This window comes from Chaetodon auriga, chromosome 4, assembly GCF_051107435.1.
Source record: "Chaetodon auriga isolate fChaAug3 chromosome 4, fChaAug3.hap1, whole genome shotgun sequence".
NCBI classification, from domain to species: domain Eukaryota; kingdom Metazoa; phylum Chordata; class Actinopteri; order Chaetodontiformes; family Chaetodontidae; genus Chaetodon; species Chaetodon auriga.
In genome coordinates, this window is record NC_135077.1 from 14,242,332 (window position 1) to 14,256,046 (window position 13,715).

The 13,715-nt window shown below is 44.4% G+C and overlaps 1 protein-coding gene across 3 annotated transcripts; it reads right to left on the reverse strand.

Moving 5' to 3' along the window:
- Positions 1-13: 13 nt before the first annotated feature.
- On the reverse strand, positions 14-10,628 carry LOC143320102 (E3 ubiquitin/ISG15 ligase TRIM25-like). Of its 3 annotated transcripts, none has more exons than XM_076729532.1 (9): positions 9,934-10,628; positions 8,947-9,042; positions 6,972-7,052; positions 6,370-6,522; positions 5,769-5,928; positions 5,621-5,659; positions 5,062-5,127; positions 4,330-4,404; positions 14-3,009 (listed from the first exon to the last, which is right to left on the reverse strand). In XM_076729532.1, the coding sequence occupies exons 1-9, from the start codon at positions 10,531-10,533 to the stop codon at positions 2,456-2,458; spliced, it is 1,824 nt and encodes a 607-aa protein (XP_076585647.1). In that variant the 5' UTR covers positions 10,534-10,628; the 3' UTR covers positions 14-2,455. The 3 variants fall into 3 exon arrangements, with proteins under 3 accessions (XP_076585647.1, XP_076585646.1, XP_076585648.1); XM_076729531.1 differs by having other exon boundaries at positions 4,330-4,407; XM_076729533.1 differs by lacking the exon at positions 5,062-5,127 and having other exon boundaries at positions 4,330-4,407.
- Positions 10,629-13,715: the final 3,087 nt, after the last annotated feature.

Genomic DNA, 13,715 nt, shown 5'->3' on the forward strand with positions numbered 1-13,715 from the left:
CTCAGACTGCCAATTCAGACCTCCATGGACCTGTTTATTGTGAACCAAGGTGGAATGAACTCAACTTGGAAAAAGCAACACTCAGACAATTACACCATATTTTACAATCACATGAAAGAACAGTAATTGAAGTGCAGCGGGTAAACAGATGGAGGAAATGCTACAAGGTAAAAGTTTACAGACCAGCATGGACACTTCACTTCGTGTTACAGCTTGTGGAATAATGCACTTCATGGCAAAAACATGTTTCTTACTTTGGACTGATAAGATCAGGTTGGCAAGTTCAGAAATCTAATTTCCAGAGATGCTTGTGTGGAATCATAACTTCCAGTGTATTGTGTAGCATAGATGTAATACCCGTTAGGTTTTCAGTGGTAATATATGTAATACGTTTTCTTACTAATGAAGCTGTTTTGATTTTTTAGACTACTTTAGAACATGCCCTCGAAAAATGTTATGACTTAGATTCTCTTGTGTGATTTTGTTGTGTCTTTGGAATTAAAATATGCGATTGGTTTAAAGGCCTCACACAGTGCTCGGTCAAGTGATCACCATCCTCTGGAATAGCACCATTCAGAAGTGAAATTTCAATGAGGCATTGAAAAATAACATCATAATCCCAGAAAACCTGCGGCTGCAGTATGGCGTCCACTCAGATGGAAGGAGAGGTCACTCGCATCTCAAATTACGCGTTACAATCAGCGCTGCAAGTGATCCTTCTCGCTTCTAATGCTACAATTGAAGGGGAAACAGTGGCAGTCTTGCTTAAACCTTGTTTGGGTATGTTTCCTCGTATTTAACACCCATCTGATGTTCTTTCATCAATGTGGTCCGTTTAAAATTGCAGCAAGTGACATTTTTTCAACTCTTAACCTTGACTGAATGCATATGAGGTAATAATGAGACCAGAGTTGATTAAATACAGTATGACTGGATATGAGATAATAATAGGATTAGATTTGGAAGCATGCAAAGCACGTTTCTCTGATGAACATAATTAACCAGGGTTGCCATGACAGTAAGTATATTTGAAGTCGTTCACCACAGGCCACCAAGTGACTGCCAGGATGTGGTGGCCCGACACAGCATTAGCATATATAGTGGAGATGACCATGGAAATGATGGTGTGTGCAAATGCGTCCCTTAAAGCATCACTTTAAAATATGTAATCACATATTGTTACTGAATATTAGTCACGTATATACTGACACAGATATTATGATATGATGATATGGAAACGACAGAAACTGGAAATGAATGAATGAAGACCTGCAATGTGAATGTGGCCTTGAAGGAACGGTTTGACATTCGGGAATTCGGCTTTGCACTTCTGCCAACAGTAAATGCAAAGCATCCGCCAGCAGCTGGTTAGCTTAGCTTAGCACAGAGACTGGAATCAAGTCTCAAGCAAGCTAAGCTAACCAGCTACAGGTGAACTATTCCTTTAATTTATGGTATTCTACTTTAAAGACACAAAAAACTCACCGAAATTACCCAAAAGCGCCTCAAAAAAAAAATAAAAAAAAATAAAAATGCTACAATATGGCCTTTAATGCGTCTGAACCTGAAGCTGAGGTCACCGTTGCAGGTAACATTTTCATTAAGAAAATCTGAATGAGGTTTCTCATGTCACATGGCAGTGAGGCTGATACAGACACATCTCTTGCTGCGGGCATTCAAGTAGTCGCAGGTACTAAATGTTCAGCCTGTCGTTGAGAGTCAAATAAAAAAAATCCACCCTCTGATACTCGAACAATGTACAAAAAAATGCCATAAATGTACTTAGAAATCGGGCGAATACCTTTTAGTGTCTTTGTATAGTCGATTCAGGCTAAAAAATATTGTCCCATACATACTTTTCTTGTTGATTAGCATATTAAAAAAAAAAAAGATTTCAAGCATAAGAGAGCGGACGGTTTTCAGACGTTTCTATCCATCACAGCACCTCTATGCTCTGAAGATCTTTGTTGAATGTGCCTGTTTCAAAGCAGACATGTTGACTTGTTACAGCAGGAAGAGCACAGGTAAATATAAGAAAATGAGCGATGGCGGTTTCAGTTTCAGCGTCCTGGTACTGTCACACTTCAACAGAACAGAGCCTTTGTTAGTGTTATTAGCAACACTGGAGCTTTTCCTGCTATGACAAGTCATAATGCACGCTGTTAAAAATGCAAATGTGCTTTACAGCTCAGCCTGACAGTGATCCAAACAGGTATTTACAATCAAAGAGATTCTTTGGAACGATGCAAAAGAAAAAAAATGAGACACTCAAAGAGGGAGAGACTCTGCAAAACGACGTCTGGAAAAAACAAAAGTGTTCCTGACTGTGATGCTTCTTCCTGATGTTCTTCCACCAGCAGCCTCTTCATTTTTTAATGACCATATTCATGAGCGGAGTGAACAGCCCTTTCCTGCAGCATTGAAATGAAGGGTCCTGGATGAGGAGGGGGCAACATTAGGCTGGGTTTCCATTGCCTCCCTCATGGGGGCAGATGAGCAGGGTGGAGTCCAGGTCCAGGCGGAAGGCCGGGTACAGCGGCTGAGAGAACGGGCAGCGGAAGGTGTGCAGGAGCACCACCGTGTCCGACACGCTGTAGAAGGACAACGCTCCTTTCTGGCGTTCCAAGAACACGCCGATTCTGGGGCAGGGCGGCGCAGCCACCGTGGTCTTGCGGTTGTCGTGCCAGGCGGCGTATCCAGCGTGCGTACACCTCAGCCGCCAGGAGTTCTCATTGCGTCCGAGCAGGCAGGGTTTTCCACCACCTTTGCGTCCGATACCTCGGTAGGTGACGCCGATGTCGACCCATCCTCCACCCCTCCACTCCACCTCCCAGTAGCTAGCACCGCCAAACTGTCCTTCCCTGCACAGGACCTGTGCCACCGAATCAAAGCGCTGCGGGTGAGGGGGGTAGGATTGGGGCTCTTCGCCACAGTGGGCTCCCTGAGGCCCCTCGAGGAGAACCAGAGTCGGGTGGGCCGTATCAGGGTCCAAGGACAAGCGACATGAAACTACCGAAAGAAGAAAGAGACAGGAAGTGAGATTTTTACAGCCCCAACCAACCATGATAGTCTGCATGAGACACTGACGGGGCCCCTAAACACCGGAGTGAACATCCAGACTGGAGAAGCAGCCATGCAGAGATTACTGCAGTGCTGCCAGCGACCAAAACCTTTGCTCTGATCTGCAGAAAATGATGCAACCAGTGTCCCAACTCCTGAAATGTAAAGGTGTTTTGTTGCCGCAGTATCTGGAATAGACACTCTTTATCGTCCCTGGAAGGACATTTGTTTTGACTAGCTGGTCATTGAGCTGGCGCCTGGAGAACCACGATCAGCCATTTATTTCATCAGCTGATAGACCAACATTTAGCTGGCAATGACTTTAATAATCAGCTTTTTTTAACTAACCGCTGGTCATTTAGGAAGCTAATATTTAGCAAAGTCACTGGTTCCAGCAGCTCAGATTTGAAAATGTCCTGCCTTTTTTCTGAATAACTGGAAATTAGACACGTCAATGGTTACAAAGAAAAGAAATAATTGAATTTTTTTTATCATTTATAGCCACACTAGCGCCATGGCTCCAGGGATGATGATGCTGGTCTGTCTGTAAATCCACCACTTTGGTCCAGACTGAAGTATCTCCACAACTAATGGATAGATGGAAATTTCATGTTCCCAGCAGATGAATCTTAATGACTCTGGCGATCCCTCACTTTATTTTATGACCACATACACGCAATTAAACCTGAAGACGGAAGTGGAATCAGTCTACTTAAAGTTGTTTTTGCTCGACTTGGCTGAAACCAGTAATGATGCATCAGTTCCTGACCTCAAAGATATTGCTTTCCTGTTTCTCCTCTCTACTCTGCCGCTCTCATAGTTTTTCCTAAGTTTCAGAGTTAAGTGGGACACAGACTGGTCAACAGATCTTGAACCGCCCAGTGTTTAGGTTGACATTTTGGCACGGGTCAGATAAACAACACATATGGCCTTAATCCTCCCCTGACCGAATGAATTATTAATGCCTGACAAGGTGATGGTGCCCTGTCATCCTGTCAGCTGGCTTGTCTCTGCTGGGACACGACACTGGTCTTAATGACAGACCTGGATGTCATAAATACAGTATGATTGCCATCCATCATTGATGAGGACCCAGACTGGGCTCTCACATTTCACAGCAGGACTCTTATTATCTGCTGAACGAGAAGCAAGAAGAGAAAAGGATGGAAAAGGACAAGAGGAGGAACGATGCAGCGAGGAAGGGATGGAGAAAGACAAAAATGTTTATGAAGAGGTGGAGACTCTGAGGAGGAGAGACACGGTACTTACACCTGAGGAAAACTGCCCTCATCCTCTGATCAGCCGGCTGCAGGGACAAAGAGGACAGCGGGAACGACACCGGCACTGCTGATAGGGGACACAAGGGAAGAAGACACAACGAGAAACTGCTATTTAATACAACCGTTCACCTAAAAGACAAGATGTGAAATAAAAAGAAATGACACAAATGCGTAACAAATGTGTATGACAGGCAAAAGAGGGAACAAGCAGAGTAACACCCACACAGAAAAGAGCCTGAAGAATAACGAGGCCAGAAATCCAATAAATCAGATTCATTTTCGAGTTAGTAACACCACCTTGTTAATGAGCAAACCTTACCAAAGCACGTGTGCATGCAGCATTAGAGCCAGATACTAAAGACACCACGTGTAGAATTTCAAGTGATTTTATTTCCACCTGTCTATGAGGTTTTTACTTTCTGAAGCAAGGGGGCGTGAAATAACTCCCGCTTCGCAACTGTATGCGGCTCTAACATCTGTCTGTTCAATATGAAGCTGGGGGCCTGGGAACAGTTAGCTTAGCTTAGCTATAAAGCTCCAGCTTCATATTGTACGGTAGATATGAGAGTGGCATCAATCTGGTGTGTTTCCCAAAATGCCAAACTATTCCCATAAAAGTGACACACTGGCGAAATTAGCCAGCTGTTAATTAAGGTAAAATCAGCTGTGTGTGAGTTAAAGGGTCAGTTTTATTTATTTATTTATTTATTTATCCACTTACCCCCAAGCTGCCCTGAAGATACTGCTGGCTGCGGTTTGGAGTTCTCTGCACTGAGATTTCTGCCACCTCCCCAATACAATGGATATGATATTTGATATATGTTTTTTTAAAGCTCAACAATATCAACAATAACAAAACAAAGCAACACAACAATGTCGCAGTTAGTCAGGAGCATCCACAGGCGGAGCTGTGGACAGTCTTCATACATAGACGTTTTCAGTTATCTCACTGTTTCTACCCTTGTTATGTTACAGCACCATTTATTGTTTCTGTCGCCGTCACTGAAACACTAATTTGAGTTTAAACAGCTGCACAGAATCTGATTGCTTCCGATTGAACTAAACTGAACCGATCAGAGCGGAGCGGAGCTGGACGTGAGCCACGGCACGTCGTATCAGACGTCGTCCCGTCCTCTTCAGCGTGAATAATTAAGACGTCCAGCTGTCCCTCGCAGTGTTAAGTGTCATGTCAAAACCTGCAGCCTGGTAAAAATGGGTCAGCTCAGACCTGACACTGTCACCCAGGGTGTGTGTGTGTGTATCAGGTTTCTTATGCTTACCTTTTACACAATCTCCGCCAGACACGTAATTCTCATTAACTGGAAGAGAAACGTAAACACAGTATGAGTTGGCGTCTGCATGTTTGTTTAGTAAATTAGAATATCACGTCATCCTTCATGACTCCTGCCTGGAGGTCATCTGCTGTACCTGCACGGCTAATCTTGTCAACCTCCTCCCTGCAGACCTCCTCCATGTGGCTGCGGAGGTGGCATAGCGCTCTCCTGGCGCCGCTGAAGGCCTCTGTGGGCAGGCTGAGGGCCCTGGAGTGCCGACCGGCGGAGAGAGGGACGCATAGCAGAGGAGCCGCCTGGGTCGATAAAGAGAGAGAGTGGAAAATACAGCACAGCATCTACGGGCCGCCCTCCCCTGCTCCCTTAATTCCTTGTGCAATTGAATTTGAAAACAGCACTTAAGCGTGTGCTGTCTTTTTCCACTGCTCACTGCTGACTCATTCTCCCCTCATCCATCCTTCCTCTGCCATCATTCACCGACAAACTCATCTCTCTGGGCGTTTTAAGCGAGCGCTCTGGTGAGCTCTGATGGTCTCCGGGATGCATTAGATGGGGAGAATATCAAATACATGAGTTGCTAATGTGTAGTGATGGAAGAAGTATTGAGATCCTTTACTTATGTGGAAGCACTGATAACACAATATAAGTCCTGCATTCAAAATCCTACTTATTATGAGCTAAATGTAAACAGCTACATCGGTGGCACCGCTCACATCCTCCCTCTTCCTCCGCCTCACCTGTAAGAAATGGGCGTTGTCCTCACTTTGCAGGAGCTGACTGATCTCCTCGTCTCTCCTCCTCAGCTCCTCCAGGTCTTTCTCCAGCATCTCTATGTCTCGCTCGGCCCTCCCAACCACCGCCCGCTCCTTCGCCTCCAGCCTCGCTCGAACCTGCGGCACGACAAGCAGACGTTGTAATCCAAAATGAGGGGTGACGTTCACCGATCCTTTAAAAGCAGAGTTTTACTGTGCTGCGGTCAAAGTGCTGTACATTTCTGTCACTATATATGGATTTCAGTTGCTAAGTGCTGCCAGTCTGACTTGCTCAAGATATTTTACCAAAGATGTAACAATGATTCTTTTGTTAGCATTGTTAGCACTTAACAACTACAGCTCCCATGAACTCCCTGAGATGTGTTGATGTTTATTACTTGTGCTACTTTTACAGCTACTGCTACAACTGACAGTCTATTAGTGGGACTATTTTAGCTTCAACCGCTAAAACTACTTCTACCGGTACCACTACTGCACTGCTGTCTAAGAGGAATGCTGCTATTAATACCCTCACTCCAGCTGCAACAACTCCTGGTAACATTACAGCTGATACTGCCGCTCCTCACCTCTGCCTTGGTTTTCTCCAGGCGCAGTGCCATGTCTGCAAACAGAGCTTCACTGTCCTCCAAAACAGCCGACGCTGACACCTGAAACACAAACACAGACAGAGCGCTTAAAGAGCGGAGCGAAGCAACCTCATCTGCCAAAGCACACATGAAAAAAAACAAATACGCGACCGTTTCTAGCCCTCGGATCGACTCGTATTTCTCAACTTTATCTTATCATCTCATTGCTTTACGGTTTAGGATGATGCTTTATGTCCCACTCCATCACCTACAAGCAGGAACATCAGACTAAGAAAAGTTGTCATTTCATTGTAACTCTAACTTAATTTCTGTTGCAGTACGTGTTGTCTCTATGCAGCGAAAACAAACAAAGAAAGCCTCAGTGCAGGTTATCCACATCATCATGTAACCTCTGCCATCTGACAAGACACCAAACTGACATCCAACATCTGATTAAAGGCTGCTTTCATTCTCATGTTTTAGTGAGCTAATGCTGTGGTTTTCCAATGAGCTGGAGGAGCCACGGATGGAGACGATGCTCAGGGGGAGGCTGACGAAAAGGCTTTCCTGGAAGGCTGAAGGAGTGGCATAGAAACTGGAACTTAAATTAGCTTTGCAGGGAAAACTGATACAACAGCTCCTGTGAGGCGAGCGTTTGTGTGTGAGAGAGATAGAGGGAAGTGAGTGTGTGAGCCTGATGTTACAGGGGAGGATGTGTGTGTGTGTGTGTGTGTGTGTGTGTGTGTGTGTGTGTGTGTGTGCGCGCGCGCACGTTGTCCTGGTCAGTTAAGTCTATTTATGTAACTCTATCTCATGTGCTTTACATAGCACATACTGTACCATGACACACTACTGTCTGTATGACTGGCATGAATTACTTTGCTTACTGTTAAGATCGCAGTCATTGATCAGAGTTATTAATCCACGCCTGGGAGCGACAACTGTGCTGCAGTTGGAGAGGAAACTGTTTTCAATCTCATTCTGTACTTAATCAACCTAAAAATTGCTGCATAAATGACCTACGTAATTATAGAAGCTTGATTAAAATGTGCAAATCTTTCATTCAAAATATGCAAACTTTGACAAAACATCACTGTGGTTTGCTAGAAATAAACAGAACGTTCAGGAAGAAGGGAATGGTTCATCACAGTTTGCATAAAATGAACAAACTGTAAGACTTGTGGGTAAAGAGCGCTTGATTTAATGCACCAGAGCAGCGACTCCAAATGGAAAACACTGCATCCAAGTTCATTTGACAGAAGGCCTTAAAACTATATTACAGATTAGATGTGTAATAACTGTGTGACACGAAATGAAGAGCTATTGCCACTGATTGTAAAAGGCACAGAATTCAAAGTGGACTCTGGCAGAGCAGAATAAATGTGTCCTCACAGACAATGATCTGAACCTTAGTGCGCAGACTGACTGCAGCTTTTCATCTGAGAAATACTGCAAAAGTCAGACCACGTATTAATGCGAAACCCCTAACCACTGCATTAGCTCAATGCACACTACAGCATTAAATGTATCATCAGTTGAGACAAAACGTTTGGACAAGCTGCCTCCTCTTATTATGGACCAAGACTGTGGAATAACCCGACTATAAATATCCACCATACAACAACTGCTCATGCCTTTAAGATTCAAGACTAACTTCTTTAATCTCGCTCTTATTGAAACTCACTGATGCTCAATCTTAATGTTTAAATGCTATTTAATACAATTTGATGTAAAGCACTTTGAGCTGCGTTGTGTGTGTGAAAGGTGCCACACAACAACAAAACAATGACAGAGGCACGCTTCGTTCTTTAGGAGGTGAGCTATTGGATAAATACCATTGGTGCTTTTTAAGGAAAATTCCAGGTGTTTTGACATGCGGGACCCACACTTTTGTGTATGCTATCAGCTAAAAGCTTGCTTAGCAAAGAAGAAGAGTGGTCATCTGTGTGTGTGTGCATGTGTATGTGTGTCTCACCTTGAGGGACTCCAAGCTTTGCTGAAGCTCCTCCAGCTCTCTCTCTCCACTTCGCGCCCTCTCCTGAATCACCCTCTGAGACTCCTGAAGCTGGAGCTGACAGACACACAGACGATTATTAGACATGAAGACAGACGGATACAGTCAGCCGTTTATTCTTCGTGCATGTGGTGTGTGTTTAGTATAATCTGCACTGATTGTTTGCAGAACTGCACTTACATCTGTTGATATTTACACTCCTGGATTAATGGTTTCCCATTATAGGTGAGAGCTGTGGTGGTTTAGTAATGCTCACAGGTGTTTTATCTATTAAAGTATCTATTGTTGTTTATATTGGAAGTTAATTATTATTAAAAAATAATGCATGCACCATCTGGAATGTTAAAGATTAACTTCATGATTGTTGATGCAAAAAATGTTTTTTTCTGGCAAGTTATCAACAAATGACAGTGAAATCAGCTCAGCATGCTGCTGTCGGTCTGTCGGGTTGCGACTATGCATCCTCCAGCATGTTCTCCTCAATCCAAACGATAGTTAGAGATAAAGTGTACTACAGATGCACACTGCCCAGTCACTAAATGTGAACTATAGGGCTTGTAAACAAACATCAAACTGACTCAGAAGCAGCTCATCAGCTGGACCGAACTTTGTTAGGATCAAAACAAATCTGAAACAACTTCTGGTGACTTTCATTCACCACGATGACCTTTGTCTGGTTCAAATCATATGAAGGAAAAGGTGAATATGAGCCAGTCCAGTCTGCATGTACACATCAACCCAAATAAGAGTTTGGGATGATGCACATGGATCAACACTTAAAGTAATACATAGGTTTGTTGAATCTGGACGGACTCCACAGACCAAACATTTGAGAATCTGGTCTAAAGAGCTTTATTCTGGTCGCTGAGGATCCTCTAAATGAAAATGTTATGGATCAGATATTTCGCGCGTCGATCACGTTACAAAACCTGAACTGTGTCTCTGCACCTGTCTCCTGGCTCTCTGGGCGTCCACATTGTGCACTTCCTCCTGGTCCGCCTCGCACAGCAGGCAGTCCCCGCTCCACTCCACCGTGGCCTCCGCCTCGGAGCCGCCCCCCGCGGGCTCGAGACCCAGGCGGTGCTGCGCGCACAGCCGCTCCGCCAGACACTCCACCGCGGCCACCAGCTTGTGCCGCCGCAGCGTGCCGACGTCCCGGTGCGGCAGGACGTGGAGCTCGCAGAAGGACGCCAAACAAACCAGGCACGACTTGACCGCCCTCAGCTTGCTCTCCACCGGGCAGAAGTCGCACGGCACGTCCCCGACCCCCCCGAGGTAAAGCTCGGGCGCCGTGAGCGTTTCGCTCAGCTTGAGTTTGTCGACGACCTCGGCGAGCACCGTGTTCCTCCGCAGCACCGGCCGAGGGCTGAACGTCTCCCGGCACTGGGGGCAGCTGAACTGGCCCGAATCCGCCTGGTCCCAGTAGTTGTTGATGCACGACATGCAGTAGGTGTGTCCGCAGGGGGTGGACACCGGGTCCTTGAGGATGTCCAGGCACACGGGACACCTGAACTGGCTCTCCGTGACCGAGATATTCGCCTGGGCCATCCGTGCGGCGGGGTGTTGGACCTCGGGTGGTTTCTGATCCGCCTGTTGACTCCGCTCTTGCTGATGAAGAAGCTTTTCCTGACTCCCTGTGTGCTGTTGTGAAGGGGAGGGGTCAGGATACAGGAATAGCCCTTCCGCAATGTCATCCATCCCATCCGTGTCGCGAGCGGTTCACCCTCGACTTTGTCTTGCAGGCAACGACAGAAGTCAAAGGTTCAGTTCGCTCAAATTACCAGAACAGATCGTCTCATCATAATCATCATCATAATCATGCAGAAAGTTTTGTTTTTGTTTTATTTTTCCCTGACATTTTTAAACATTTAACACTAATGTGTCTCATAATAAGGCTGCGCGTGACCCGAGTGCTTTTACATTTTCTTTTTCCTTATCTTTCATTATTGCCTCATTTTCATCTTTTTCAATATGAATTTTATCGGATTCATCCTTTAGCTGTATATTCATCAAAGGATTTTCTCCAGCTGTTTGTGGTCTCCTGTGGCCGATGTGGCTAAAAACGAATACATGCTTATTGTCATGTGTGATAGGCCATATATATATATATATATATATATATACACATATTAATGATGATTGTGGAAATGCAGATTTATGAGTGCAGCATCTGTGAATAAAGAAATGATTGTGGGATCGAAGAAGTACAGACTCTATAATTTTTGCCTTAATAGAATAATACCTACATCACTGATAAATACAGTAACACATATACACGAATATAATGAAAACCAGTACAATAATTCCAATATGATAGCAAAAGTGTATTACATTGTAAAATGTTGGGATTACTTTGCCCCTACATGTTGATACAATCTCTGATTTATGTATTTCATAAGCGTGTTTTCATATTAAATGTCTACACCAGAGACAAGTGTTTCAATGGATGCCTCACATTCACTATTTAATCTTCTCTTTACTTAAATGTGATCCTTTAAATAACTTCTGGACAGAGAAAGTCAGACTAAAATATGAAGGCTCAATCTAAACAGAAAATAACCATCATGAACAGGAAGAGATCATGAATTATTGTTCGCTGTCTCAGACATGGATGCTGTTTGTGAATGTGGTCACATTGACCCCTCGTGGCAACATGCTGCAACTCCTCAAAACATTTGAGAATGAAAAATGAGACCAGCTGCCAGCATACAGTATATGATATTTAATTTTTTTTGGAGCAAAGTAAAACCATTTTAAATTAAGTAGCATCAGGACAATGTAGGTGCTGATTTTTGATGCGATTTTTGCAACAGGGATGGGGGACAATAAATACTGCATTGTGCGTATTACATATTACTTTAAATACACAGTATTCTTCTTGCAGCATGCTTGTAAGCTTTGTAAATCAGAGATGACAGAGTATAAAGCTCTTCTATCTCATCCACCGGGTGATACTGTGTATATAAGTCTGTAACGCCTTCTGCTGACCGTTCCCTGGAAGGTCTTATGCAAGACATGTTGCATTATGGGAAGCTGTGAGGTTTTTGGAGCTTGACAAGATATGAAAGTCATGATACCTTCACGTCCAAGGCATCAGTTTTGAGCATTTATTAAAACTGAGTCAGAAGTCTCCAAACTTTTTCGAGGCGCAACACTAAATACATTTTTTTAACTGCTCTTGCCATTTAGTGCCGCCTCTGTGAGTTGAATTTCAGCAGCAGTTCAGCAGGAGATTGAAGGTTAAGAGGGGGATTTTCAGGTACTTAAGGTTTGCCTTGACTGAGCCATATCACACACATGCACACACACACACACACACACACACACACACACACACACACACACACACACACACAGGTCACTTTACCTGTCTGTGGAGTTAAGTGGTTCCCTCTCTGGGGTTTAGTTTGTCAGTGGGACCCAGGATTAGGGCTCCATATCTCCTCAAATGCACTGATGCTTTAACAAAATGATTCCTGTCAGGTAACATGAGATCCACAATAACATGTTTACAAAAAAAAAATCTGCAGCAACATGCTTCAAACTTAAACATGTCTATAAAATATTGTTGAAAAGATAGTTATATCTATGCTAGATGTCCAAAAACACATATTTTCAAGCAGACTCTGTCCAGTTTTAATGTGGATGTAAAATCAATGCATATTCGGGCTGTAAAGACTGACTTCCATTCTGGTTTCATGCTGTTTTTCAAAGCTCATGTTTAGTTTGGCTTATTAGACAGTGTTAAAATGCAGTGGAATCTCCTGCAGCCCTTGATCTTATGACTCCGTCACTTTCTCCAATCCCAGTTCTTGAGCGCAGTCCAAGTCTCTGTCTCACTCAGAGCTCAGAGCAGGAGGGCAGACAAAGCCCTGAAAGGGGTCTGGTCCCTCGACTCCCCTGGCCCTTTGTTCAAAGAGGGGCTGTGATGCACCCGCTGTTTTAGAAAGGTCCCTTTTCAACTAGGCCGTAAGGCGATCCTGGGCCTTTCCTAGCCAGGGTGTGCCCCGGGCGTCTCTGGTTTACCTGCGGGACCAGGAGGGGTGGGAAGGGGTGGGGTGGGCTGGTCCTCCCTGGGCCAGGTAGCAGTGGAGAGGGTGGAGAAGAGGAAAGCAGCTGGTCAGTGGAAGAGGGAGTGAGAGAGAGAGGGAAAGGGAACGGATGTAAGGCGAGAACTCTGAGAAAGGACAAATAAACAAAGGTGGCGATGAGGGTCTGAGGTGAATTAATTGTATCAAGCTCTTTCTCTCTTTGGTGACAGTCTCCAGAGACAGCAGCACAGGAACAGCAGACAGTGGATACAGTATTGGACGACTACAGAGCAGCTCAGACAGACCTGCAGCTCTTTAAGAGTCAACCAGCGGGTACCACGTACATTTCACGGGTCCTTTAATGTACAATTTATTTGTTGAGCTTTTCTTCAGTTCTTCTTTGAGCCAACATTGATGAAGTGACATTATGTCGATGTGCTTCCACAGATAAAAGTAAATGTGATGGCAAAGATTTGTTTCAAATGTTCAAACATCAAGGTTTGTAGCACGGCTACAAATGACGAACACTAATTGGCTGATCTGAAGTTTAGAGATCATATTCATGGCGCTCAGAGTACGAACCTTCTTCATGATCTGCTCTGTTCTTCAGCATCACTCTCCAGCCAAAATGCTAATTTTGCACATGATACAGTATCTGCATCTGATGAGCACATTCATGCCCCAAAGGGGGTAAACCCT

What these genes read in the sequence shown, in the direction of transcription:
- LOC143320102 (XM_076729531.1), bottom strand. Translation starts at nt 10,533, where the DNA reads ATGGCCCAGGCGAATATCTCGGTCACGGAGAGCCAGTTCAGGTGTCCC. An exon ending in CCCAGAGAGCCAGGAGACAG is followed by an intron (nt 9,043 to 9,933) that starts GTGCAGAGACAC and finishes TGTGTCTGTCAG; the next exon opens with CTCCAGCTTCAGGAGTCTCA. An exon ending in AAAGCTTGGAGTCCCTCAAG is followed by an intron (nt 7,053 to 8,946) that starts GTGAGACACACA and finishes TTTGTGTTTCAG; the next exon opens with GTGTCAGCGTCGGCTGTTTT.